General features: G+C 33.8%; 2 protein-coding genes and 1 long non-coding RNA gene across 4 annotated transcripts in view; all 3 read left to right on the top strand.

The window, feature by feature from the left end:
- Positions 1-4,444, top strand: part of LOC130636095 (importin-5-like) — a 34,054-nt gene extending 29,610 nt beyond the window's left edge. For both annotated transcript variants that reach the window (XM_057445697.1, XM_057445698.1), the window contains 14 exons: positions 170-388; positions 510-726; positions 842-1,020; positions 1,090-1,135; positions 1,227-1,286; positions 1,969-2,081; positions 2,210-2,321; positions 2,557-2,612; positions 2,725-2,754; positions 2,899-2,991; positions 3,067-3,141; positions 3,237-3,610; positions 3,778-3,919; positions 4,290-4,444. In XM_057445697.1, coding sequence (XP_057301680.1) covers positions 170-388; positions 510-726; positions 842-1,020; positions 1,090-1,135; positions 1,227-1,286; positions 1,969-2,081; positions 2,210-2,321; positions 2,557-2,612; positions 2,725-2,754; positions 2,899-2,991; positions 3,067-3,141; positions 3,237-3,610; positions 3,778-3,919; positions 4,290-4,364 — 1,791 coding nt within the window. In that variant the 3' untranslated portion in view covers positions 4,365-4,444. The remainder of the gene's footprint in view (positions 1-169; positions 389-509; positions 727-841; positions 1,021-1,089; positions 1,136-1,226; positions 1,287-1,968; positions 2,082-2,209; positions 2,322-2,556; positions 2,613-2,724; positions 2,755-2,898; positions 2,992-3,066; positions 3,142-3,236; positions 3,611-3,777; positions 3,920-4,289) is intronic.
- A 4,588-nt stretch (positions 4,445-9,032) lies between these two features.
- Positions 9,033-13,517, top strand: LOC130635445 (homeobox protein MSH-B-like). The gene is made up of 2 exons (XM_057444777.1): positions 9,033-9,318; positions 13,002-13,517. The coding sequence occupies exons 1-2, from the start codon at positions 9,078-9,080 to the stop codon at positions 13,361-13,363; spliced, it is 603 nt and encodes a 200-aa protein (XP_057300760.1). The 5' UTR covers positions 9,033-9,077; the 3' UTR covers positions 13,364-13,517.
- A 4,140-nt stretch (positions 13,518-17,657) lies between these two features.
- LOC130636094 (uncharacterized) lies at positions 17,658-19,733 on the top strand. Its single transcript, XR_008982217.1, has 2 exons — positions 17,658-18,050; positions 19,602-19,733. It is a non-coding gene; the product is annotated as an uncharacterized LOC130636094 (long non-coding RNA).
- Positions 19,734-24,788: the final 5,055 nt, after the last annotated feature.

Raw genomic sequence — 24,788 nt, 5'->3', positions numbered from 1 at the left:
GAGCAGAATCCACAGAAATTTGCTGTCACGGCAAAGTCGATAAAATTATACCGCATTTGTTATTTCTAGCTTGAAAGTTTCGTGCGTGGTTTAGCATGACTCGGTTTTGGCTAACAGACAAAGTTAGGCTATTATTATTTTACTTAAGATAAATAAAATTTTCTTCTAGTTACTTCAAGGTGGTACAAAATTGGTGCTCGAACAAGTTTTAACGACCATAGCTACAGTAGCAGACACTGCTGAAACAAGATTTACGAAGTACTATGAAAGGTTTATGCCAAGTCTAAAGTACATCTTTCAAAACGCCAACGGTAAAGATTACAGGCTGCTGCATGGTAAATCAATTGAATGCATTAGTTTGATTGGATTAGCTGTAGGTGCAGAGAAGGTTTGTGTTTTTAGAATTTTGAAAAATTTAGTCAATTTTTTATTTTTGATATCTGCTAAAAAATCTCTGTTTTTAGATATTTTTAGGCACATTTGATCTGTATAGCTTGTTTTTTGTATAGTTTCTTCCTGATGCGTCTGAAGTGATGCAATTACTTTTAAAATCTCAAACTGATTCAGCAGAAATCGAAGCTGATGATCCACAAATGTCTTATCTTATATCCGCGTGGGCAAGAATGTGTAAAATAATTGGCAAGGATTTTGTACAGTATTTGCCTGTTGTGATGCCACCTGTGTTGAAAGCAGCTCAGATCAAACCAGAAGTTGCACTGCTAGATGGTAATTGTGCTAGCCTATGAATGTCTGATTACTGAAGTTGTTTCAGAGACAAAAATGTTTTGAATGATGATTTTTCGATTAATTTGATTGTGCTTAATTATTTTTTTCTCAAAAGTTGATGACCCACAAAATAATGATGTTGATGAGGACGAAGGTTGGGAGTTCGTCAATCTTGGAGATCAGCAAAAGTTTGGTATCAAAACAGCGGGTTTGGAGGATAAAAGCACTGCCTGTCAAATGTTGGTTCATTATGCCAGGGAGCTTAAGGAAGGATTTGCTGAATACACTGGACAGGTATTTCTTTAAAAACATCCCCGTCCTAAATTGTTATTGATTGTTAACTGTTCTCAATTGTTTTCTTAGGTTGTAAAGATAATGGTCCCTTTGCTGAAGTTTTATTTTCATGACAATATCTTTTCTTTTTTTATAAAAATTGGTATATTTTTTTTAATTATTGCACAATACACATTGTGTTAATATATTTCTTTAACAATGAATACCTGTTCGAGTAACTGCTGCTGAATCTCTCCCTCACTTGTTGGAATGCGCCAAAACAAAAGGTTACAATCTTTCTCTGGAATTTTGATTTGTCGTTAACAAGTCTTTAAAAGATGATTCTTCGGACCCACCTATTAAAGAAGTTGTTATAGTTGACAAGCCAACATTCTTAACATTTAAACAAAGTTCTTTCACCAAAACACGAATTTCACCTTTGGCTTCTTTTTGTTTAAATAAAGTACTGTCTTATCTAGACTCGTTTTGTGTTTTCCTAATTTTGTTGAATCTATAAAAAATTATCTTGTCTGTTTTTACTTTTAATTAAAAAAGAGCGTTTAGAAAAAAAAACAATATATAAAAATGATAAATTAATGTGGCTGGAAAAATAAAAGATCAGTGATAACCTCCCAACAACAAAGTCTTATAGCTTACATGGTAAATATTACAAGATCTGTAATTCCCTCGGGTTTTGTATTGAATTTAATTCAAGACATTTAGTTTTGATACTTTTACTAACCTGAACTTTATGAATCATTTCGTTGTATGCATATCCATGAGCTTCAATGCTTTTTTCATATTTGTGAAAAATATGCTAGGCACCAGCTCCTGTGATTTACTGGATTCTATAGTTTTTTTTATATCGATCATTAAAAAATTGTCGTGGTAGCACAACATTAAGCATAGTTTTAGTTTATGAGGTTAAGTGTGTTTTTTCTAGATATACAAGTGAAGTCTTTTTTTCAGGGGAAGAGTATGTTAATCAAATGTGGACATATATTGCACCTGAACTTCTTAGCTCAATTGAACGAGAGCCAGAAGAAGCTGTGGTGCCAGAGATGATGGAGAGTTTTGCGAAGGTAAATTTTTCTCTTACTCAAGAGATCGGTGCAACAAGTTCACAATATAAAAATATATTTTTAAGAAACATTTTTTAAGAAGCTTATTTATTAAGACAAAAATCACTAGTATTTTTATAACTACTTAGTGTATTGAAGTATTGAGCATTGGCCATATCACACAAGAAAACTTGACTCAACTAGCTCAACTGATACATGAGAAATTAGAAACACATGCAGAAAGACAAGAAGAGAGGCATGGTAGGTGTGATGTTTGATGGAGTTTTGTCTTTAGTTTCATATTATTCTTTTGTATTCTTTGTTAATTATTAATTGAGGGTCATTTGAAAATTTTTAAACATGGAATAACAAGTCCTTCTTCCTAATATATATATATATATATATATATATATATATATATATATATATATATATATATATATATATATATATATATATATATATATATATATATATATATATTCATTTGAACTAGTTAAACGAAAGGACGAAGACTATGACGAGGAAACAGAAGAAAACTTACAGGACGAGGTAATGTATAAAATTTACTGTGGTCGCTATGCATTGGGAATATACAGCATTTTGAAAGAGAAGCATAACCACTGCAGCATAGTTTGATAGATTGCAATGTTTATACTTTCAGCACGAGACAGACGAATATATACTTAGTAAGGTATGTTTGTTTACGTTAGTTAAAATAACCTGTTCACAAAACAGTTATTTTACCAAAACACGTAATTTATCTTTATTTCTTACTTCTCTTTACTTTAAAGGGGGAAAGTTGCAAGAATTATGACGTTACACATTTCACTTCTAGGTTTCAGATGTAATGCATGCTCTGTTTAAGACGCATAGGGAAGTGATATTACCAATTTTTGAACAACTTCTTCCCGACTTTAATAAATTGTTGGTGAGCATCTTAGTTATAGCTGTCGGTTGTTAGTTATGTTTCTAAAAATTTCACGACTGTATTTTTTCTTTGTAGGAACCAAGTCGACCTGCATCAGACCGTCAATGGGCTATATGTATATTTGATGATTTGCTAGAATATACTGGACCGGTAATACGATTTCTAAAACCAACAAGTTGCATATAGCGGCCTAATTTTATTGACTTTTTTTTTAATTTTCTTTTTTTTGGCTTTTTTTCATCCAGATTTCTGTAAAATACCAAGATTGCTTTTTGAAGCCGCTGATCAATAGTGTGCAAGATCACAGTCCGGAAGTTAGACAAGCTGCTGCGTATGGATGCGGTGTCATGGCGCAGTTTGGTGGGGAGAGTTACGCAGGCGCATGCGCAGAAGTAGTGCCTTTGTTGGCTGCAGTAATATCGCATGCAGATGCTCGAAGTAAAAGTAACACGAATTCAACGGACAATTGTATATCGGCAGTGTCCAAGATCTGCAAATACAACGCTTCGGCAGTTAATGTAAACGATATCATTCCCAAGTGGTTAACATGGCTACCTGTCACCGAAGATCACGAAGAGGCTCCGCATGTTTATGGATATCTATGCGATCTTATAGAAGCGTAAGTGTTGATACTGTACAAAAACAACTATTTTTTTTTGCAAATTAAACTGTATTTTGAAAGTGCGTGTGTAAATATTTCAGCCGATATAACTGACTTTCAAAGAAAATGGTTGTAGATCTGAAACATTAAAATCTTATTTCTTAAGCATATTACTTTTATTGTAGAAATCATCCAGCCGTTCTTGGTGATAACAACGCAAATCTACCGAATATCGTAAAAATAGTTGGGGAAGCTGCCGCCTGTGAAGTATTCGACCAATATCCAGATGTCGCTAGTCGCGTTAAAACTATACTTTGCCAAATACAGGTCAGTTTCGTTCTTGTTTCCAATCAAAAAAGGATTTGTCGGCATTACGTTCAAATTCGTAAATAGCAGTCCAGGTTTGATTATTATCTCAGATCTCATGTAAGTCAAGAGAAGAAGCATGCGCTCTCTAGCTTTAACAATGTTAGTTGGTGTTTTTTTTACTTTCGTTGGATGTTAATAACCTTTTAGATGTGTTATTGTCATGAAAGTTTTGGGCTGGCTGCTTATTAATTAGGCCACAAAAGCTCGTTGATTTTTTTGTCCCTGGAAGAGAAAGTGGTACACGCACTCTAGATTTCTACAATGTTAGCGAATGTTTTGAAGAAGAAAACATAAGATTGTCTGATGGTCGTTTATTTTTTTTCGTTAGGGCAACGAAGCAGTGTGGAATGTGTGTGTGCAAGAACTAGATGAGCGACAGAAGAAAGCGTTGGCTAGTCTTTGACAGTTTTTACAATCCACCGTGTAATTAAAATGTAAATTTTACTTTTCATAAGATTGAGTGGTCAACAACAAAAACAATAATGTTTTGTTGCTTATAGTCTGGTACAACGTTGTCAAGTTTTTGTCAGCCGGCGTCGTATCAGTTTGTGAGTGCAAAAAAAAAATTATAATACACTGTTATCACTGTGGGTCCTGTGTTCGAAATGTATACATCAAGTATACACCGGTAATACCTGCCCAATTTCCCTCACATGTCATGGATTGACCCGTAGCTGTGGTGAAGGCACTTGCTTAAACATGCCCGCGCTATGGACCGAACCACGGACATTGTGATTGCGGAGTGAACTTCGTAACCACAAGGCCACAAAGTCCCCTCAAAACTCCTAACAACTTTTTCCTTAAATGTCTTCAATTTTTGTTTTACAGATATACATAGCCCGTTGTATGTTTTCATTTTCACAATCCATAAAAATGTCTATTTTCTTTGGAAACAAAAATGTTCTCAAATCTCAATATATATATCTCAATAATAAAAACACCGTCATCTGAAAAAAGTTCAAAAGTACTCATCAAGTCCTCAAATCTCTGCATTTGATTTTACAAAAAGAGTGGAAACCCTGTTTTCTCAGATTGTAGCTGCATCAGACTCTCGTCCGCACCTGCAACCCTGGAAATAATATTTGGAAAATTGACCGTTTTTCAGCTCTTTCTCGAATAGGATTAACAGCATCTTTTGGCCAGTGCTCTGCACCTGGTAGGGTGCAAAAGTTCTACTTTTTAGTTGTAGGCTCATGAAACAACCCGCTCCACGACCCGGAAAGGTTCGAAAAAACGTAGCAATCAAACGTGCTGACGTCATTTCAAATAGCACACTTCTTTAATGCGATAAATTTTCGCGGTTGTGTTCTTCCGAGATCTTTTAGCTTTTCGCGGGGACTTCCGCGGATGAGGGATGTTTTAATTGTTCGCGGGAACTTAATTTTTGAAAAAATAAGTTGTCAAACAGGTTCGGGGCCGAATGGCACTGTCTCATCGACCCTCGTTACACCTGTCATTTCTACACCGACCGAGACAAAATGTAGTTTTGCGTTTTAGTTCTAAGCTCTTTTAACACAACTGTAACGTCAGGTAGAACATATCAACTATGGGTAGAATAAACACAACTAGATAAAAAACGAAACGATTGAATTCAAAAAGCTGATTTTTCATCCGTTATATCCACTAACTACTATTTCACTTCGTGGGGGATGTAAGGAACTTTCAATTGTTCATCTGTGAGGCTGGAAAGGGAACTCAAATTCGGTTGATCATCTACATTAGAAGCTGGGAGCAAAGGATCAATATCCTTGAAAGGGTCAATTGATTCGAAACCTTTGTCAATTTTCTCTTATCTTTTCATCTTCAGTACTCGGTTGATAAATTAGGCCTACAAAAAAGAAAGCCTCAGGGACTTTGAAAACAAAGAAAAACTAAAATTTAAAATTTCAATCGAGCAATTTCAAAATTTTCGCGAGGACAAATTTTAACGGATGGCCTGATTCCAAATTTTCGAAGGGACATATTTTCGCGGGTAGTACCCAAATCCGCGAAATTTAATCCCCGCAAAAATTTATCCCATTAAAGTAGTTTATTGGACCTAACTAAATAAACTTAATACGTTGTGAACATTGACAAGTAAACTTTGATAAGTTCGCAGTTCATGTTACTTACATAGAAACTTTTAATTGCTTGTGGTTGCGATCTTTGCAATTTTGCCCTTTTTCCCAATATATTATGTCCAGGGTTGTAGGTAGAAATATACTTCTGCTTGAATTTAGAGAAATAGTTTCGATATCAGTTGAACATTCAGTTTTACATTGATAAGACAAACTAAGGCGCAGCCTTCTGTGAAAAGTAATACATATGTAAAGTGCGATCTATATTTTAACCATTTAATTAGAGGAGCCTTTATTTAAAACCAGTTAAAATGCAAATTGATAAAATATAAAAGAACATAGTAGTAGACCATGCAAAAAACAAATGAGCATGGGAAAAATAAACAATTTATTAATACCAAATAACAATGTTTTTCTGTAAAACTTGATGTTAATTTTTGTGGTTTTGCTGTTTGTTTTTCGACATGTGGATATCACACTCATTTTATCTGAGTTGTCTCGTTCAATTAGAAATTAAGATTTATTATAAACTTTAATTTTTTAATTTTTCAATATCTGATAAGTATTTATTAGCGCCTTCCTCCAACAAGCGCTGGACTTCGTTGTTCAAATTTTCGGAATCGCTGAAACACCGCTAAAAAGAGCAAACACGGACAAGTTCTATTATTATTTCAACGGTAATCTTTCTTTTCTTTATTTCACTTTCAGATGACAAATGTCAAGTCTATACACATTGTATTTACTGTTATTGGATCATGGGTTGATTATTCTTTAAAAATTTCTGCAGGTCTTAAAAAGCCTTAATACGCAATGAAATAATGCAAATTGTGTTCTAACCATTTTAGAATTTTTGCGCAATACACCTTTCTCAAATTTCATAAATTATAATAATTATGACGTCATCCAAAATTTTATAATGGTTCTGTGGTCTTCAAATAAGGATATTCAGATAGAATATTAAATTATTATGAAAAAATTGAAATTTTAAGAGCAATATAAAAATCTGGTTGGATATTATTTAGATTTAAAGAAAATAATTATTTTGAAAACGAGGCTATTCTTGGAAAGCTCGGCTATATGAAGGGTTTGACTGTGACTTTTAGCTCGGAATTGAGGCAATTAACGAACAGAAATATTTACGAAATTAGGTAATTTGTTCTACTTGTTGCTATGGAACTTAGGAATACGAACCATTTTTAATATCGACCTCTTTATTTGAGTTTGGCATAATTAGGAAATTCAGGAAAGGTCTATTAACGTGCTCTTTATAAGTAAAAAAAGAGTTAAGATTACAGGCTTGCATACCACAGCTGAAAACAAAAAATTAAATGACTTGCTACACACCCCAATAGTTGACCCCTGTTCTAATTCTTATAAATGTTTAAATAGTTTCTAGAAAAGTAAAACTCATTTTAAGGTTATTTCAGGTTGCTCTTTGTGAAATTAAATTTCATTGTGTACTCCATTGTTTATAAAAACGAAATAAAACCTATCGCAAAAAACATACCGTAAATCTCCCAATAAACGCACGGGGCGTTTATTTAATTTTCCGAGTTTTGAGGGGGGCGTTTATTAGAGGGAGGCGTTTATTTAATTTCAGTTATATTTCTTTTACACAACAGTTAAAAAAACATCTTCTTCTTCATCTTCATCTAGAAGATTACCAGGATCATTCGCATCCTCGATGTCAGTAAGTTAATTTGATTGTTTCACCAAATCCAAACGGATTTCATGTGTGTTGGACGAGCAGCTACATCAACGAAAGGACACTTACAAAACCTTGGAACTTATTCACCAAAAAAGTCTTTATACTGGAACTTTCCTGTAATTTCTTAAAAAAAAATTCTCATCATTAATTGGTTTCTCTTCCTTCTCTTGTATCATCTATAAGCTATTACATAATAGGGGTTGACCCGTTTACCAGTAGGGATTTGTTAAAAGTGCTTCTATAAAACGCCCCTCTCGAGGGGGTGGGGGGTGTTTAATAGAGGTGGTGTTTAAAAGAGGAAGCGGTTTGTAAATTATTTCGGATTTTAAGGGGTGCGTTTATTAGAGGGAGGCGTTTAAAAGATGGGGGCGTTGTTGGAGAAAGCTTTTTGCCCAGGGCTTTTTTATCTCTTACGGCTGTTGAATTTATAGACAGTTCTGCACTGGTAGTTCGGGTAATTCCATGTCAACTTTTAATATTGTGGTTGAACTCGCAGGCTAGCCTCCGACACGATAGTTTACAGTGTAAAAATTATCTCTCATCAAATGCGTTATCACGTTATTACATCAGCATTCAAGTTGTTATTTCTTCTTATCTGCTAAAAAGAATCTTTTACAATACATTCGTTTTCAATGTGTGTTCATTCTCATGGGATATGGGATATCGAGGTGTTTTGTACTTTTTGTGCTGCTCATATCTGTCTAATAAGTCATATATTGGTTAATCGTTCTTTACAAAATATTAAAATTTTATTACGATCCTATCTTCTAACGTGGCTATTAACGGCACCAGGTTGACGCGACAAAACTTTTCTCATGATCTTTATCCGACTAATCCATTGATTATTTAAGGGGGTAAAAAATTTTACTGAAAGCGCAAGAAACACAGGGTTACAAGGAAATATATTTGATATTTTTTAGTTGTAAACAACAGTAAAAGTAATTTTGAAGCGTAAACACCTAAAGCAGAAGTTTGTATCAATTATGACTATCAATTTTCTGGAGGAAAATGCGTCTTTACCCCCTGAACAGAAGGGACATCTGTTTTGCGATAAGCAAGGCTTTTACTTTAAAGTGTCACACATTTGCTTCAATCAATCACTGTAAAGTTATCATCTCAATGTAGGCTGTTGGCAGACCTTCAATTTTTATTATTCTTCTGTCTAAAACAATATTCGCTAATCACCAATTAAATCATCTTATCGCGAGGTCTTACGGATTGACTTCTTGTTAAAAAAAGGGGTTGGCCTGGTTAATGATATGAAATGTTTTTCTGATTTACATCCACGAAGGATGTGTAACGGCACATGCAGTATTAGCATCGTGACAGTGTGAAGAAACGGACCGCAAAAATGAATGATAAGTCAATGATTAAGCCAGCTGAGATGCTGCCATCAAATCGCGACACCAATTGTGCTGTAAAGCAAGGTCTTCACACGAAATCCAAGCTGTTTTCGATTGACTATATACTTAACCTGAAATCTCCTGAAACTTCGACAGAAGAGAACAGACTACAAGAGAACGAAGATAGCTATGACGTCAACGAGACACCATCACCTGTCCCGCAAATCACAGAGCGAATTGACACCATCGGTAAGTTTCTTCTTTTTACAGTGTGCGTCATCGATATATGTATCTGTATGTAATAAAAGATCAAAAAAAAAATTCAAACGAAATGGCGGCCCTGGATAGAATATTTTTCCTGAAGGTTAAGCTAGGGCAGTATCTGCCCATTTCCACGGCTTCCCTTTTTCCTTTCCGATATGTGGCTAGCGCAGCACGCCTACTATAAGAAAGCGACAAGAAAGCTCTGGGAAAGAGATTTGTTGACCTGTTGTAATCATTTTCTAAGAAATGAAGAATATATCATAATAATTTAAATATGAGTACGCACTTAAGAATGTGTTACAATCACATTTCGAGATCTTGCAGCCATCAACTGGCATGAAAATAAGACAGGAACCTTTTAATAAGTCGCTATCGAAAATTCCTTAGTCAGCGGTAATGCTTAAAGGGTATTATGGGATAGCTGCGTTGTCGCCATAGCAGCGCTCCGTTTCCTAGCTAGGCAAGAAAATCTATCTATTGAGAGCGATGTTGATCTAAGATATAATAACACTAACGAGAAGAATTATATTAGCAATTAAGGATATTTTATACGTTTGAACTGCTTGCAAGCACTGTCAGCACATATAGATGAAAGATGTAATGTGTATAATTCGAATCACTACCTAGTAATTTTCATACGCACAAGCGTGAAGATGATAAAGTGCTTGTTTGTATTTTAATTACGCAAATGTAAACAGTGAAACTTTGATTTCAAGCTCGAACACCACACAAGCGCGGGAAGTTTCGTAAACTTTCGTAGGATGCGCGTACAGAATTGGAAATAAAGAAAAAGTCTGTAAAGACTAAACCCAACTTCAAAATTCAACTTTAGGATGAAAACTGTTTTATATATGAGTCAGAAGTTAGAATTCTTAAAATTGTGAGAATCTCGTAAAAGCATCGCTTTTTCAACATTTGTTTCGACTTCTTTATGTTCAAGTTCTGGACTAGAAAACATACCACCACTGTCAAGAATTGTACAACCGCGCATCTTAATATATTTATTCAGGACTGGAAATGCATTCTAATTGTAAGCGTACCTACTCTTCCATGAAACTTGAGTTCATTTAAGAATTTCTGTCACATGACAAACAACCCAGTAATAAAAAAGAAGAATGTTTTTAATTGTATTTGCCAGTTTGTTTGTAGCATTTTTAAATTTATTATCCTGTTTCGTCATAATAATAGAATAATAAAATTTTCCCTACTCCTGGCGTGAATAGGGCTAAATTCCGCGTTTCTTGATTTTTTTATGTGTCCTGTAACTGCGAATTTTATTAAGTAAAATTTGCTAAAAGGCACAAGTCAAGTGATGACACATCCTGCGACATTCAAAACTACAGTGGTAACCAAGCTTAACAGAACGCAATTACGCGTGTCTAATTTATTTCCTCTGCAATTTGGAAAACTTGTGTTAGAAAGGATTAAGCAGCTCCACCCATGGTAAACAAACACTGATCAGAAATTAGTCTTTGACAGCAAGTAATTGCAATCAAAATGGAGACAAAAGCGCTTTGTTTGAGAGGATGAACCAAGCTTTTAATTCACCTTTCAGTATTTTTTAGTATTAACTTATTTATTCACACAACATCCCAGAAGCCCGATCATTGTCTTTTACAGCAGCCATCAGTTTAAACTAAGGTTACTTTCTAAAATTAAAGTTTTTTTTAATTTATACCGTTATGCGTATGAAATTTTCCATGAAGAATTTTTAAAATTCTAAAATTCTCCACTGTGTAATGTTTGCTTGCTAAAATCATTTAAAAGTAAAAATTATCTTTTTTTGGTAAACTTTTCATGTTAGCAATTTAAATTTTCAATATGACTATTTTCAATATCACTTCTGTTTCGCGTTTTGATTATTTTTTTCCGTGTTCATTTACATTTAATGCTACCATATTTAAACTTTAACACGGTTGCTATGGTAAGTTCTAACCAATCACATTGTGCGATTTTCGTAAATATCGATGCCGCCCTTTTATCCGGGTAATAATATCTAGTACTAAGGCCCGTGGAAAAATCCACTTAGGCAGGGTAAAAATTTAACATTTAGGACAAAACTTTTTCGGCTACATCAAAGGAAAATGAACACATTTGTCGTGCCACTATATGTCGCAAATGCCACTATATGTCGCAAATGCCACTATATGTCGCAAATAAGGCCACTATATGTCGTAAATGCCACTATATGTCGCAACTTGCAACACTATATGCTGCAACACAATATGTCGCAAGAAAATACAAAATTGACACTATATGTCGCAAATCCATTTTTTTCAAAAAGCTTACTTCCCGTACGAATTTGACACTTGGCAGGTATGTACAGGACATTATAAGGATTAAAAGTACGTCGCCTAAATTTGGTACTGAAACTTCTTCCAAATTAATTGTCATTTGAACCCCTGCTTTAAAGGTAAATTAGTATAAATACACAGAAATGGCACATAGATTGAAAGACGAAAGTTTTAGCTGTTTGGATGGATGGATGGATGGATGGAGGGATGGATGGATGGATGGATGGATGGATGGGGGGTTACTGAATTACTGTATTACGCAAATTATAGGTGGGGCTTGTGGTCTTTCTTCTTCCTGTCAGTCAGTTTACCAAGACTGACCCAACGAAAATTGAAATTTCGAGGAATGTTTTGTTCAAGAAGATCTCACAAATCAATTTTGAAAAATAACTGCGTAGTGCAAGATTTCTTCGTTTTCTTTCTGTCTTTACTAAAAAAAAAAGCATAAAAGAACTTTTATTAAAAGACTAGTCGATAAAGCCCGTGGAAAAATCCACTGAGGCAGGATAAGTATGAGAAAGAAGCGTCATTCGAATTTTAATGACGTCAGCAACCCATCCACAAAAAAAGAACCTTGTTTTCACGTTGCCTCTATCGTGTAGAGCTTAAACTGCTGATCAAGAAAATGTATATTATCATGTGCTATTGACGAACGGTTAAGAAGATATAAAGGTTTAAAAATTTTGCTGACGTCAGCAATGGCCCATCAAAACCTTAAAAATTCTTTTTAGAAATTTGTATACATGTTGCCTTCATCGTATACATCTTGAAACGCTGATAAAGAAAATGTATAGGATCATGTAATTTTGATAAACGGTTGCAGAGATATTGGGGTTTGAAGGTTTCGGATTCCGGGACCTGGGTATGGGAAAATTACCCAAATTGGTTCTAGGTGGTCCCTAGTTACTTACGCGGTGAAAAATCATTGACGTCACCACCTCGTTTCCAAGTTATTTGGCCTCGAAGTTTTAAGTGCATTAATTTAATATAGGATATTGACCTTAAAGTAGTGTTATTGACGTCGCGCCGTAACGTCAGAAAATTTAACACATTAGACATGCATTTTTTGGTTACTTCAAAGAAAATTTCGGTAAGATCAAAGGAAAATGAACATATCCACTTTGCCTGTTACAGGCACACAGAACTGGCGTATTATTATATAGACTAGTCGATAAGGCCCGTGGAGAAATCCACTTAGGCAGATGGACAATGGAAAAATAGGTTGTTTTAGATGTTTTTTGAAGATCCCAAAAAAGTTATAGAAATTTATTTTTATTTTTATTTTTCTGTGAACCCAACAGACAATTTGTCTCTTTTGAAAATATGATAGAATAAAGCATTGTCAGCCATTATTGTATTGTATCTTATTCATAGAATTTCAGTGGGATTTAAGCAAGTGTTTCCTTCGCAAACACAAGCCAAACAGAAAGCCGCGAACACCTTTTTCTGCAAACCAATTGCTTACATTGGAACAGAAGTTCAAAAAAAAGCAGTATCTATCTATAAACGAACGAGCAGAATTGAGTGACCTACTAAATTTAACAGAAACACAAATAAAGATCTGGTTTCAAAACAGAAGAGCAAAAGAGAAACGATTACGAGAGGCTGCGTTCGAGAAGTCTAGCCGTTCATATACGTCTACAAGCACCCATAGACAATGTTACTGTTCATCTACACGAGAACTCTACTTACGCCCAGTAACTTGTAAAAGACTGGGCTGCAGACTTGTTCATTAAAAATCTAAATGATTTATTTGTGTAAATAAGTTGCGTAGTAAACCATATATTATGTATATATAGAACTAAATTAAAAAAACAAAAAAACAAAGAAAACATTTTGTGAAACTATTTATGTTGCTTAATCTAAACCAAGGACTACTTTATCCCTTCACGCCTTAGAATGGCTTGTTTATGTCCAGTATGTAGCTATATGGTGCATAATTCACCTGTCATGTAGTGCAAAGAAAAATAATGTATGCATGGCATTTGGAATAAAAATGATGTGTTGAATGGTGTAAAACAAGCAATGGCCCAATGTAACCAAACATGCTTACAATCTTTTTTTATTACGCATTCTATCCTCATACCAAAAATAACACTTTAAAGCCTGGAATTGAAGTTGAAACACAAACGCGTTTTTTAAATATCCTTTATATCAAAACTCTGTTAGACCTGTGTTCGAGGTAGCTTTTTTACTTTATTTAATTAATGCACATTAGCCCACATTTTGTTCTTTGACAAAAAATTTGTCTTGTGTTTGTTGCGTTTTTTTAAAAGCAACACAAAAGTTTCTGTATCTTAAATGTTGCCTATTTCCTACTCTTGGAAAAACCAAATTCATCCAATAGATACTAAACGTTAATCACTTGCGTTGTTATATGAACTTTTCTGACTTAGGGGCGTAGTCAATCAGGGTCAAAGAGGGGGGGTCCTCCACCGCAAAGAACATCAACCACAAACGCCTACTTTAGACTAAATTTATTTGTATATTTTCATCTTTTTAACAATACAATTTCATGCTCTAGTTCTAAAATCGCATTTTGGCCAATTTAAGAGCTTTAAGTCTAAAAAATCTTTTGCTCACTTAATTAGAATCTTTCTCCTTCAACTAAAACTTGTGACTTCTTTTTTTTTTTTTTTTTTTTTTTTTTTTTTTTTTTCGCCAAAAGATATTCACATACAACTATTTCAAAATTACAGATACAAGTTCTACATACACATAAGTACAAGCATAAATTTCTACATTGGGATATACACATATACATACATAACTGTATCACGTACGTAGAATAAAATGGCAGGAGTAAGTAGAAGACTATGCAGTCTTATCATCTCACACCTTACATAGCCGTCATTAAAAAGAGCGTCAAATAAAAATTGATAATTAAAAACTTAATAAAATATTAAATGTTATGTTAAATAAAAGAAAGCGTTTAATTATCACACGTAGTGTTGTTTCAGAAGAAGACTTGTTCGTTATTACTTCGTAACAGCTGATTTCTTAGTGCAATTTTAAATTGTTTTGTAGATGGAATGCTTTTTATCTCATCGTTTAGAAGCATGCTCCAGAGTTTTGGGCCTCGGTTTGATATTGAAAATTTTGTTACATTAGATATGATTTTTGGCCGAAGGAAATTATTACCTGAAAATCTAGTTGGATATTTATGTTGAACTTTCTTAAATAATGTAATGAATATATTTGGTGCTATTAAATTTTTAATCTCATACATGAAAATAAGGACTTGAAAAATGTTAAGCTGACATACATTAAGAATACCCAGTTCTTTTAGCAATGGTCTAGAATGGGAACATTTGTTCTGTCGTAATATAATCCTACTGGCATGTTTTTGCTGAATGTGCAGTTTTTTTAATTTTGTTATATTAGTGCTACCCCATGCAATGTTTGCATAGTTTAAATAGCAGTGTATAAAGGAAAAATATATGCTTCTTAAGCAGTTCTTATTCAAAGCGAAACTGGCTTTATATAAGATTCCTAAGCTTTTGGAAACTTTGTTTTCCACTAATTTAATATGTTCTCTCCAAGTTAAATTTTCGTCTAGGAGAACTCCAAGAAATTTCATTGAATATTCTCTTCTTACGTTTACATGATCAATAACTAATCCAGGTAACCTAAGAGGTATTTTATCTTTTTTACTAAGTTTGTGAAAAAGGGTATATCTAGTTTTTGAAGTGTTAAGGGATAATTTATTCGCTTTAAACCAATCAGCCAATTTAGCCAATTCTAAGTTAGTGGTTTCAAAAAGTACGTTTATATCTTTATGAGTAAAGAATAAATTTGTATCATCAGCAAATAAAATTGAATTTGAGACACTAGATGCTCTAAATATATCATTGATATAAATAAGAAACAACAGTGGCCCTAAAATTGACCCTTGAGGTACTCCACATGTTATAATCCTGTAGTTAGTATTTCCTTCGTCATAAGAAATATATTGTTTTCTTTCGAAGAGGTAGTTATTGAACCATGCGAGATATGTATTTCTTATGCCATAATATTTTAGTTTTTCTAATAGAATCTCATGGTTGACTGTATCGAATGCCTTACTGAGATCAATAAAGACCCCAATTGTAAATTTATTCTCATCAAAGGCTTGAAATATTTCCTGACTCAACTGAATGATTGCGTGATCAGTTGAATGACCTGCTTGAAATCCAAATTGCTTATTATACAAAATATCGTTATTGTTCAAGAAAGAATAAACTCTGTTGTACATGATTCTCTCTAAAATCTTCGAGAAGCAAGGGAGTATTGAAATTGGTCTGTAGTTAGATACTTTACAAACTTCTCCTGCTTTAAAGACTGGGACAACTCTAGCTATTTTTAACTTTTTAGGAACAATGCCTGTAATTAGAGATGAATTAAATATATGCAGTAGTGGAGATTTTAGTTCATTGAAACAGTTCTTTAAGACATTGCTGCTGATTTGATCAAAGCCAGGACTTTTGTTGATTTGCAAAGAATGAAATGCTGCTTCTAGTTCCTCCTCACTTAGCTCTTTTTTCTCTATTTCATTATCATAATATGACAAATACGATTTAAAGGATTTTGTACTGTGACCTATTTTCGACGCCAGGGTCGGCCCCACTTTAGTGAAAAAATTGTTAAATTCTTCAGCTATCAAAGATGGTTCTTCAATTTCATTTTCGTCATTTACAAGTTTTGAAGGAAAATTATTACTTCTAATTTTTGTTTTACCAATCACTTCCTTGATGATATTCCATGTTTTTCTTGCATTATGTTTGTATTTATTAATTTGTTCATTGAAGTAAAAATTCTTAGCACGCTTTTTTATCAATTCAAAAAGGTTTTTATAATTTTTATACAGTGTTTCATTCCCGTAGGTTTTCTTTCTTAAATACTTTTCATATAGTTTTTGTTTTCTTCTGGAAGATTTTTGGAGGCCCCTAGTCATCCAGGGATTAAAGAATGTTTTGGTCTTAATTTATAATAACTTTCAGAAAAACAAAGTCTCAATAACTATTGCTGTTTTAGTAATTCTTGTACTTTCTCTCTTTTATATTTACACACTTCAGGCTGGCTGGTTGCTTATTTTTGTGACTTTGCTCAATATAGGTTTTTAGAGCTGGGTGGCCTGTATATTTCCCACACGCTATTATACGTGGGTTGAGTTGATGAGTCACCTTTCATATGGACGAGGAAAGATTTCTCTGGACTTTGTGAAATATTTTACCGTTTTATGAATTTTAACGCTGAACAACAGGTATAAAACAACCCCTGATCTCCAATAGACACAAGCCGCTTCCTTTTTACATAACTGAAGTACTCAATCTTTCTGTGATTCTAGCGGTTGTGTATTGTCTTTCTTCGGCTGACTGATTTATCTATTAAGCTCCATCTATCCACCTAAACCTTTCAATCAAACTGTCCACTCACACTGGCCTACTGCAAAGACGAATGATTGTTAAAGCAAGAAAGCAGTAAAACTTTACTCGGCCTGCATGTACCTTTCACGCGTTAAGCTGTTTGTAACACACAACATTGATCCCAGGACCTGTTGTCACCTTTTGTATATCGGGTTGCCAGAGACCTGTCAGTAACAGCGTCTGTGAGGGAGGTTGTGTAAATCAAAACCTTTAGTTTTTTTATCTATCCGTTCGCCTACTTTCGTTGTACCACTTATTGCGAAGCAATTGAGCTTTGCGAGCGAAGCGAACTTGTGGAGCACGTTTGCTACACGCGAGGTATACCAAGAGAATTATTGAGATTCTCAAAATTTCGATAGAAAAAAATCAGCGTAAAGAAAAAGGACTGATATTTTTGCACATAAAGCTAGGGTATTTTTTTTCTAATAAAACAAATAAGTTTGGACCGAGGGGTTAAAGTATAAGTTTAGTAAAAAATGCAATAAGTACGGCTCGTACCCCCGCACCCCCGGATTTTGACCCCCCCCGTCTTTTGGTCCGGATTATACGTCCGCCGAACTTGAACACACAAAGAGGAATATGCCGTGAACAAGAAACGGTAGTCGGCATCTTAGACACGTATATTTTACAGACCCAAAATATGCCTTATTTCTTCGTATTATAGCTAATTATGGTATAAATAATTAATTAATTACTTTGCAATTTTGCTTCTAATACTATTATAGTTGTATTTTAATGAAACATAATAGTATTAAAACGGTTTTCTTCTTTTGAAAAAATTTATTGCTAGTCCTGTTTCTAATCGACTTTACTTGTGTATTTTAAGCTTTTTTGTTGCTGTGCTTTTTCTGGAGATTTTAGTTGGATTGGAAAGCTCCTGTGTAAGGTACCTTTTCCTAAAGAAAAATTGAAGTAATTTGTACAATTATAACGCGCCGAGCTGTGTTTTATTTTATTGTTTCTAAGAAGATGTAAAAATACAATATTATCAATTTTAATTGGTTTTATCCAAATCAAGGTAAGGCTTAATCACACGAAAGGTAGCTAGCTAGAGCTCAGTTTTGTATAAAAGAATTGAAAGTAATTTGTAGAAATCATATGGAGAAGCTGTATTACTACCTAACTGATAGCCAGATATAGGAAAACCTGTAGCTAGGGCGCAGACAAAACAAATAGCTCTGGGCGCTAGAGTGAGCTGACCAACCGTTTTTTATCATTTTTTATTTATTATATAAGTAACCTGTTACAGTAATTAAAATATCCACTTTTGCTATCAAACCAACAGCAATGTAATTGTCAATAGGAATTAGTTTTCCGTACACCCTCCCTGAGAACAAGGTTTAAAACGACATTAAAACATTAAAACTGTCATTAAACAGAATTTCAAGGATGCCCAAGCCTCGCCACGTCCTCTAAACGGCCTGGGCATCTTCGAAACTGCTTGTAATTTTAGAACAAGGGTGCTGATAAGCTGCATACGCCGTATAACGTGCAGGCGTTTTTGGGCAAGTTTAGCGTTTTGCAAAAAAATTGAAGTATTCACCCGAAAAAACCTGCATAGACCATAAAGTAAACTATGTGGTAGTAAAGTTCTTAAAATAACTGTTTTCGATGGTTTTTGATAAAATTTACTTAATAAATAACTTTTAATTTTTATTAACTTCTTTCTCTTAAAGCATCTTTTTCCAACTATCGTCCACAAGGTGTGTTACAAGGAATTGAATTTTAAAAATGCTCCAGGCAAGTTCGGGAAAGTGCGGGCGGTTTTGGAAGACAATCACTAATTTAATTGGAAAAGTTGCCCGAACTCGCCTTTATATATGTGGCTGTTTGCAGCTTATTGACACCCTCTTATTTTAGAATATTCTCAGGAATAATAGACCAAGAGAAATTACATCACAGTTTTTTGTCCACCGCCCACGTGTGTTTGAGAACAACCCACATAACAAAGTTCATTATTTTTTAAATTATTTGTGTAAAAATTACTATTTCATTCACGATAAACCATTTGTCAGTCATTTTATTCGCCCAACAAAGAATCCTATCCAAGGTGCTTTTCTATTAGTGCTGAATTTAATAATTGACATGGTTCAGCATAGTTTTTAAAAGGGTCTGATTGCAAAATATGATTGCCAAAGTTCAGCACTTGTAATATTTGTGTATTTGTGTACTCAGCTTCTAAAACACACACAAGAGACATTATAATTTCCTCTGGGTGATTACATTAATGTTGGTTGAAAAAAAACTGAATGATGAGAAGCATATGTTTTTAAATGGGTCTAGGACAATAAACTTATTTAATTTCCCTTGGCCTTGCATCAATCAAATTCTGAAAAAATAAACACTTCTAAAATGAATTTGTCAGATTTGGAAACTGTTGGTATGGTTGGAACTTTGCGTATAAAATTAGTTAAGTTGCCAAATTGGTTATTTTTTTTCTTTTATACTTTTCCGAATTAACCTTAATTATTTATAAGATGAAAAACAGTGCTTTCAATTCCATTGACTTGGCCATCCCTTGAAGGCACTGGAAGCTTCACTATATGAAAATGTTTTCTTTTTCTTTTAGATTGTGTACAATGGGAGTGAGTGATGTAATCTTCTAATGCGTGTGGTGAAAAGAAGGCGAATCCGTTATTGTTTTTCTGCCCAAATTTGAAGCTATTTAATAAATCTTGATAAAGTTAAAAAACTGTTTTGATTTGTTTGTTTTTGTTTTAATTGTTTCCCGTGAGTTTTCGAAATTCGTTCCAGCAGATTCTGTGGCTTCTACTGCCGGTATTTTTACGTGAAAAAATACTGTTTTGTTGTGAGGTCATTTACGAAATCGTTAACGTTAGGACCAACTTCTGCGGGTTGTACAACTCGATGTATCACATATCTTTCGGAATACTGGTAAAAGTGTAATTTTGTATTGCGCTCTTTACTTTTACCATTCTGTGGGAAAAGATTTTAACACGGTACAAAATTTTAACACGCGTTATTCGTTTTAGTTTCGCGTAATCTAATTTTCTCGCACATTTTGAAAAGAATATCCCACGCACATCAAATACTCGCGCAGTCTATTCGCAAAAAAAACTGTTTTTGAGCAACGAATTGTTCCGCAGAGCGTTCATTTTCCTACCTCGTCCCCAGGGTTCTTCTATATGATATTCAATTTTGATGTATTTCGGAAGATTTAAGCGCCAAAGAAACAAGAAGCGGACAAAGTATTGGATAGTTTAATTTTGCTTGCAACTTGCGAAATGCTTCGCAACCTTTTTTTTAATTTCTAGTTAAAGATAATCAATTCTGATATCACAACCAAATCTCGGTATAGGTTACGGGAAATAGCAAAGCATGGTTTTCCTTTGTTACGTGGTGTCATTCGTAAAGAGTGAGCCAATGACTTAAATTTTTAGGACTTACGTACAGGGCACTTTGGTTACACTCATAAGCGCAAGAAATGAACACATAAAATTTAGTACTTATTACAAAAATACCAATGGGTTTGTTTACAAAGAGAACAGCCTCGATGTTGTTTGATGTTGTTCTTACAGGTAGCTTAGCTACTATAGTTACATTTAGGATTAAACTAGCATTTATTACTTAATACTCAGTAAAATAGGTCAAGTTTGAATATTAAACATTTTCTCTATAGCTAGCTAGACTAAGCATGAAAGGAGGCTGAGCTTTTAAGCTGGGTTAAAAGTCAAAACTTAATGAGGAAATTTACATCACATTTTTTAAGATTATACTACACATATTTGAGAACACTTGCAGGAAAATGCATTGTTCATCAAGTTACCCCATATGTCTAATATGGAAGATTTCTTCATAAAAAGCATCAGAAACCTTTTTCATGTGGATTACTTTTACATTAACAAAAATAAAAAATTTGAAGATAAACTTTTGCGATTTTGTCATTCATTAGTTTTCAAATTTCTCGCTGGAAATTTTTAAGGTTTAAAACCCATGTATCACAGTAACTTTTTCGTTCTTATCCTAATGTTAATACATAAGCTAGCTATGCAACAACTTTTGCAGGAAAATAAAAACACATCAAGAGAAAAAGTTTGTTATTAAAATATTATTATTATTATTAGTAGTAGTAGTAGTAGTATATTTCGTGTGAGATAACTGTATTACATTAAATAAATACCTACGACGAGACCATCAGATAGTATAAATACTAATGTAGGTGATGGCCACCTATATAAGATCAAACGATTGCAATAAGCAGTATGAAACTACAAAAAAAAATTTTAGTAAAATCTTTTTTATGCAGTGGAGAGATTAGTGTTATAGCAATCCAGAAGATAAGATTTGCAGATTTTTTTTAGTTGTTTTAGAGTGAGAGAGGCTAGGTCGTATTGGTGAAAGTGTTGTTGGATATTGTTCCAATTAATAGTACATTGGTAACGGATAGATTTGAGACCAAATGAGGTAGTCCTAACAGAAGGTCTAGCTAGAAGTTTATTGGATTTACTTCTTGTCGAATGATTAGATGAATGGCAGACCAATTTAAAAATATCACAAATATTACCTGGAGAATGCAGATTTATAATATTAAAAGTTAAAATAATGTTGAGAAGTTTTATAAGATCTGAAAGAGTAAGAATATTAAGATTAACAAAATAGGATTTGATGGTGAGTTAAAATTAGAAAAAGTAATGATTCGGAGAGCCGCTTTTTTTAAGCGAAAAATTCTACACGACTTTGAAGTGAGACCCCACACTTGTGGACTATAAGAAATATGAGAAGATAATAATGCATGGTAAATTGAAAGTAGGATATCCTTAGGCACATAATATCTCAGTTTGTAAAGAGCTCCATTTGTTTTTCTTAATTTATTGCCAATATAAGATATGTGAAAATCCCAATCTAGAAATTCATCTATTAATATACCTAGATACCTTACATGAGATGAGAATTCAAGTTTTTTTTCCATTTAATTTCAGCCTTATATCATAGTTGACTGCTTTATTTATTTGCCTAAATATGATGACTTCACTCTTTGCTACATTTAATGCTATTTTATTTGCAGTTAGCCATTTATATATACATTTTAAATCTATATTTAAATGCTTCTGCATTTTTTTCAGATTATGGTTAGCATATAACATGCAAGCGTCATCTGCAAAATGAAAAATTTCTGAAAAAATTATTGAGTTAATTAAATCATTAATATAGAGTAAAAATAAAATAGGACCAAGAACGGAACCTTGGGGAACTCGATGATTAATAAAAAGTTTTTTAGATTTGGTGTTAGTATTGTACCCTATCGCTGAGATAGGAGCAAAACCAGGAGTTTGTTACACCTCTAATTCCATAATGTTCAAGCTTTGAAAGGAGAATTTCGTGTGATACAGTATCAAAGACCTTTTGAAGGTCTATGAAGATTCCGCACGCAAACTTACAATTACATCTAAACATCTAAATAGATGGTTGTAAAAAATTTGAATAAAGTTCAACCAGGAAATCATCAACTAGATGGTTACTTTCACATTTTAGAAGATCAATATTAAAATCTCCCATTAAAATAAGTTTTTGTTTTTGCTTAATAGCTACTTCAAAGAAGGGTTTAAAATACAAATTAATAAATTCAGGAATTGGCATATTAGGGTGTTTATAAATGCACCAAACAATGGTATTTTTACGATTGTTATCTAAGATTTCTACAAAAGTTGATTCTAATTTACCTTCAAGAAAGAGCAAATTTGAAAGGTCTGAGTATACCACTACTGTTAGCGAATTAGAAATATACAAGGAAGTACCTCCTGCATTGCTGCTTGAAAGGTTATGAAATCCTCTATAACCTTTTAAAATTGGTGTTATCTAGTTTCACTAAGGCCTAACACATCAAAGTCGATATTGAGAGAGTTCAGAAGAATGTTGCTATTATCAATATTCTTGGGAAGAGAACAAGTATTAAGATGAAAATAAGAAAAATTAGGTGTAAGGTCTGAAGAAGAAAGTTGTTTAAGAGTAGAGTTAAAGCTGTTATATTCATAATATTTACAAATAGTAAACCGTTCCTCTTCATCATCAACATTATTTGAAACTAGTCGTTAGCCCGTGGAAAATCCACAGGTTCGCCCGTCCTTTTTATACCGCATTGCGTGCTTCTCGCTATTGCACAGCTAAGGTACCATTTTGCGTGATACACAGACAGACAGACAGACAGACGTATACGGGTATTATAATATAGATTAATTTCAAACCGATTAGTCCCTGCAGTCATTTTGGTGTCAGCGGTATGAAAAACTATGTTAAAACTATACTAAGTAAAAGTCCTATTACTTCAGTAACAATTGAAATAATGACTTGAAACTTAGTATTACATGTTTTTAGACCAGTTTGATGAAATGAACCCCCAAATTTTTTTTACTACTATCATAGTTTCTGAGTTCTTAATTTTGGCCATTTTTGCAGACGCCGATAAACTTTTTTTGACAGCATATCAATTTTGACAAGCCATGTGTACAGAAAACATTCTAAGTGATTCTCAGGATTAAAAATAATTCAAACAGATAAAATGTGTCCCAGGTTTAGGACCAAATACCTTATCCAGCTCAGGGAAAGTGGGAATGTGCTTCTAAGGCACAGTGCTAAATACATAATCTAAATTTTATGCCGTATAAATACAAAGTGGTTAGAAAGTTATTTTTTTATACACCTGGATCTGCAACACGTTTACTTTGCACTAATCGCCCAGTCTGGTGCCACTCAAAATTAATTTTTGAATATCCACAGGAACTTTTTATGCAAAATGAAAAATGCTAAACAACTGTATTTGCTTTGCAGAAGTAACAATATGCTTTATCTTCATCATAAGTCCTGTGAATGTTGGTTTATGAAAAAGATATTATACCCTTAATGCTATAAGCGCTCCCCTGGACTTGTAACACATTACACTAAGTGTCCTCCATGTGAAACAGTTTACGCTTTACTATGTCTTAATCTGAAGACTTTAGGTCTTCCCACTTCAAGCGAATATTAGATAGATAGATGTGCATATTTTACATGGCTAGCCTCACAAATATCGAGGGATATACCCTGTCTATTATTTCCAGGAGGGGCCATGGCTTAGATGGAGAGTCCTAGAGTATTTAATGCTCATTTTGAGCGACGCAGACCCAATTAGGGCCTGCGCTCTACTAGACAACTCCCGGCAACATCCAACGGCCCACACAGTGTGCCATCTTCCCAATTTCCCTCACATGGCTTGGGTTAACCCGGGGCTATGGTAACATTCACTCGCCCATGTTGAATCGCCGTCAAGAGGAATCGAACCCCGGTCTCCCGCACAGAGTACGAGAGCTATAACCACTAATCTACGGCGCTACTTCTGGCTATACTTTCCCAAATTTTGTTATTTGATAAAAGAAAACTGAAAATCTACAAAATTATTTATATATATATGCAGAAATTTATTTATGAAATATAGGTTTCAGTTTGTTGTGGAAACATGTTTACCAACATGCAATGTCTTGCATACCTAACTAGCTATATACTCAAGTCTTGAATGTTCACTGTTATGGGAGGTCCAAATAACTACCTAGCTATTTTTATTTAAAATGACAGAATGCCTTGAAAAATCTTTTGTGCCGCTCCCTACATTAAAGTAATATATTTAGCTTTTGTACTTTATCACTTAATTATTTAATAACAAATGCGCCCTGGAGTGCTGGCATGGTAATGGCTAGGTAGCTTAAAATCACAAATTATTATCCAGATGTGACCATCCCTCATCATGAGACATCAGAAAGGCGTT

This window comes from Hydractinia symbiolongicarpus, chromosome 3 (assembly GCF_029227915.1).
Source record: "Hydractinia symbiolongicarpus strain clone_291-10 chromosome 3, HSymV2.1, whole genome shotgun sequence".
NCBI lineage: Eukaryota > Metazoa > Cnidaria > Hydrozoa > Anthoathecata > Hydractiniidae > Hydractinia > Hydractinia symbiolongicarpus.
This window is presented reverse-complemented; position numbering and strand designations above follow the sequence as displayed.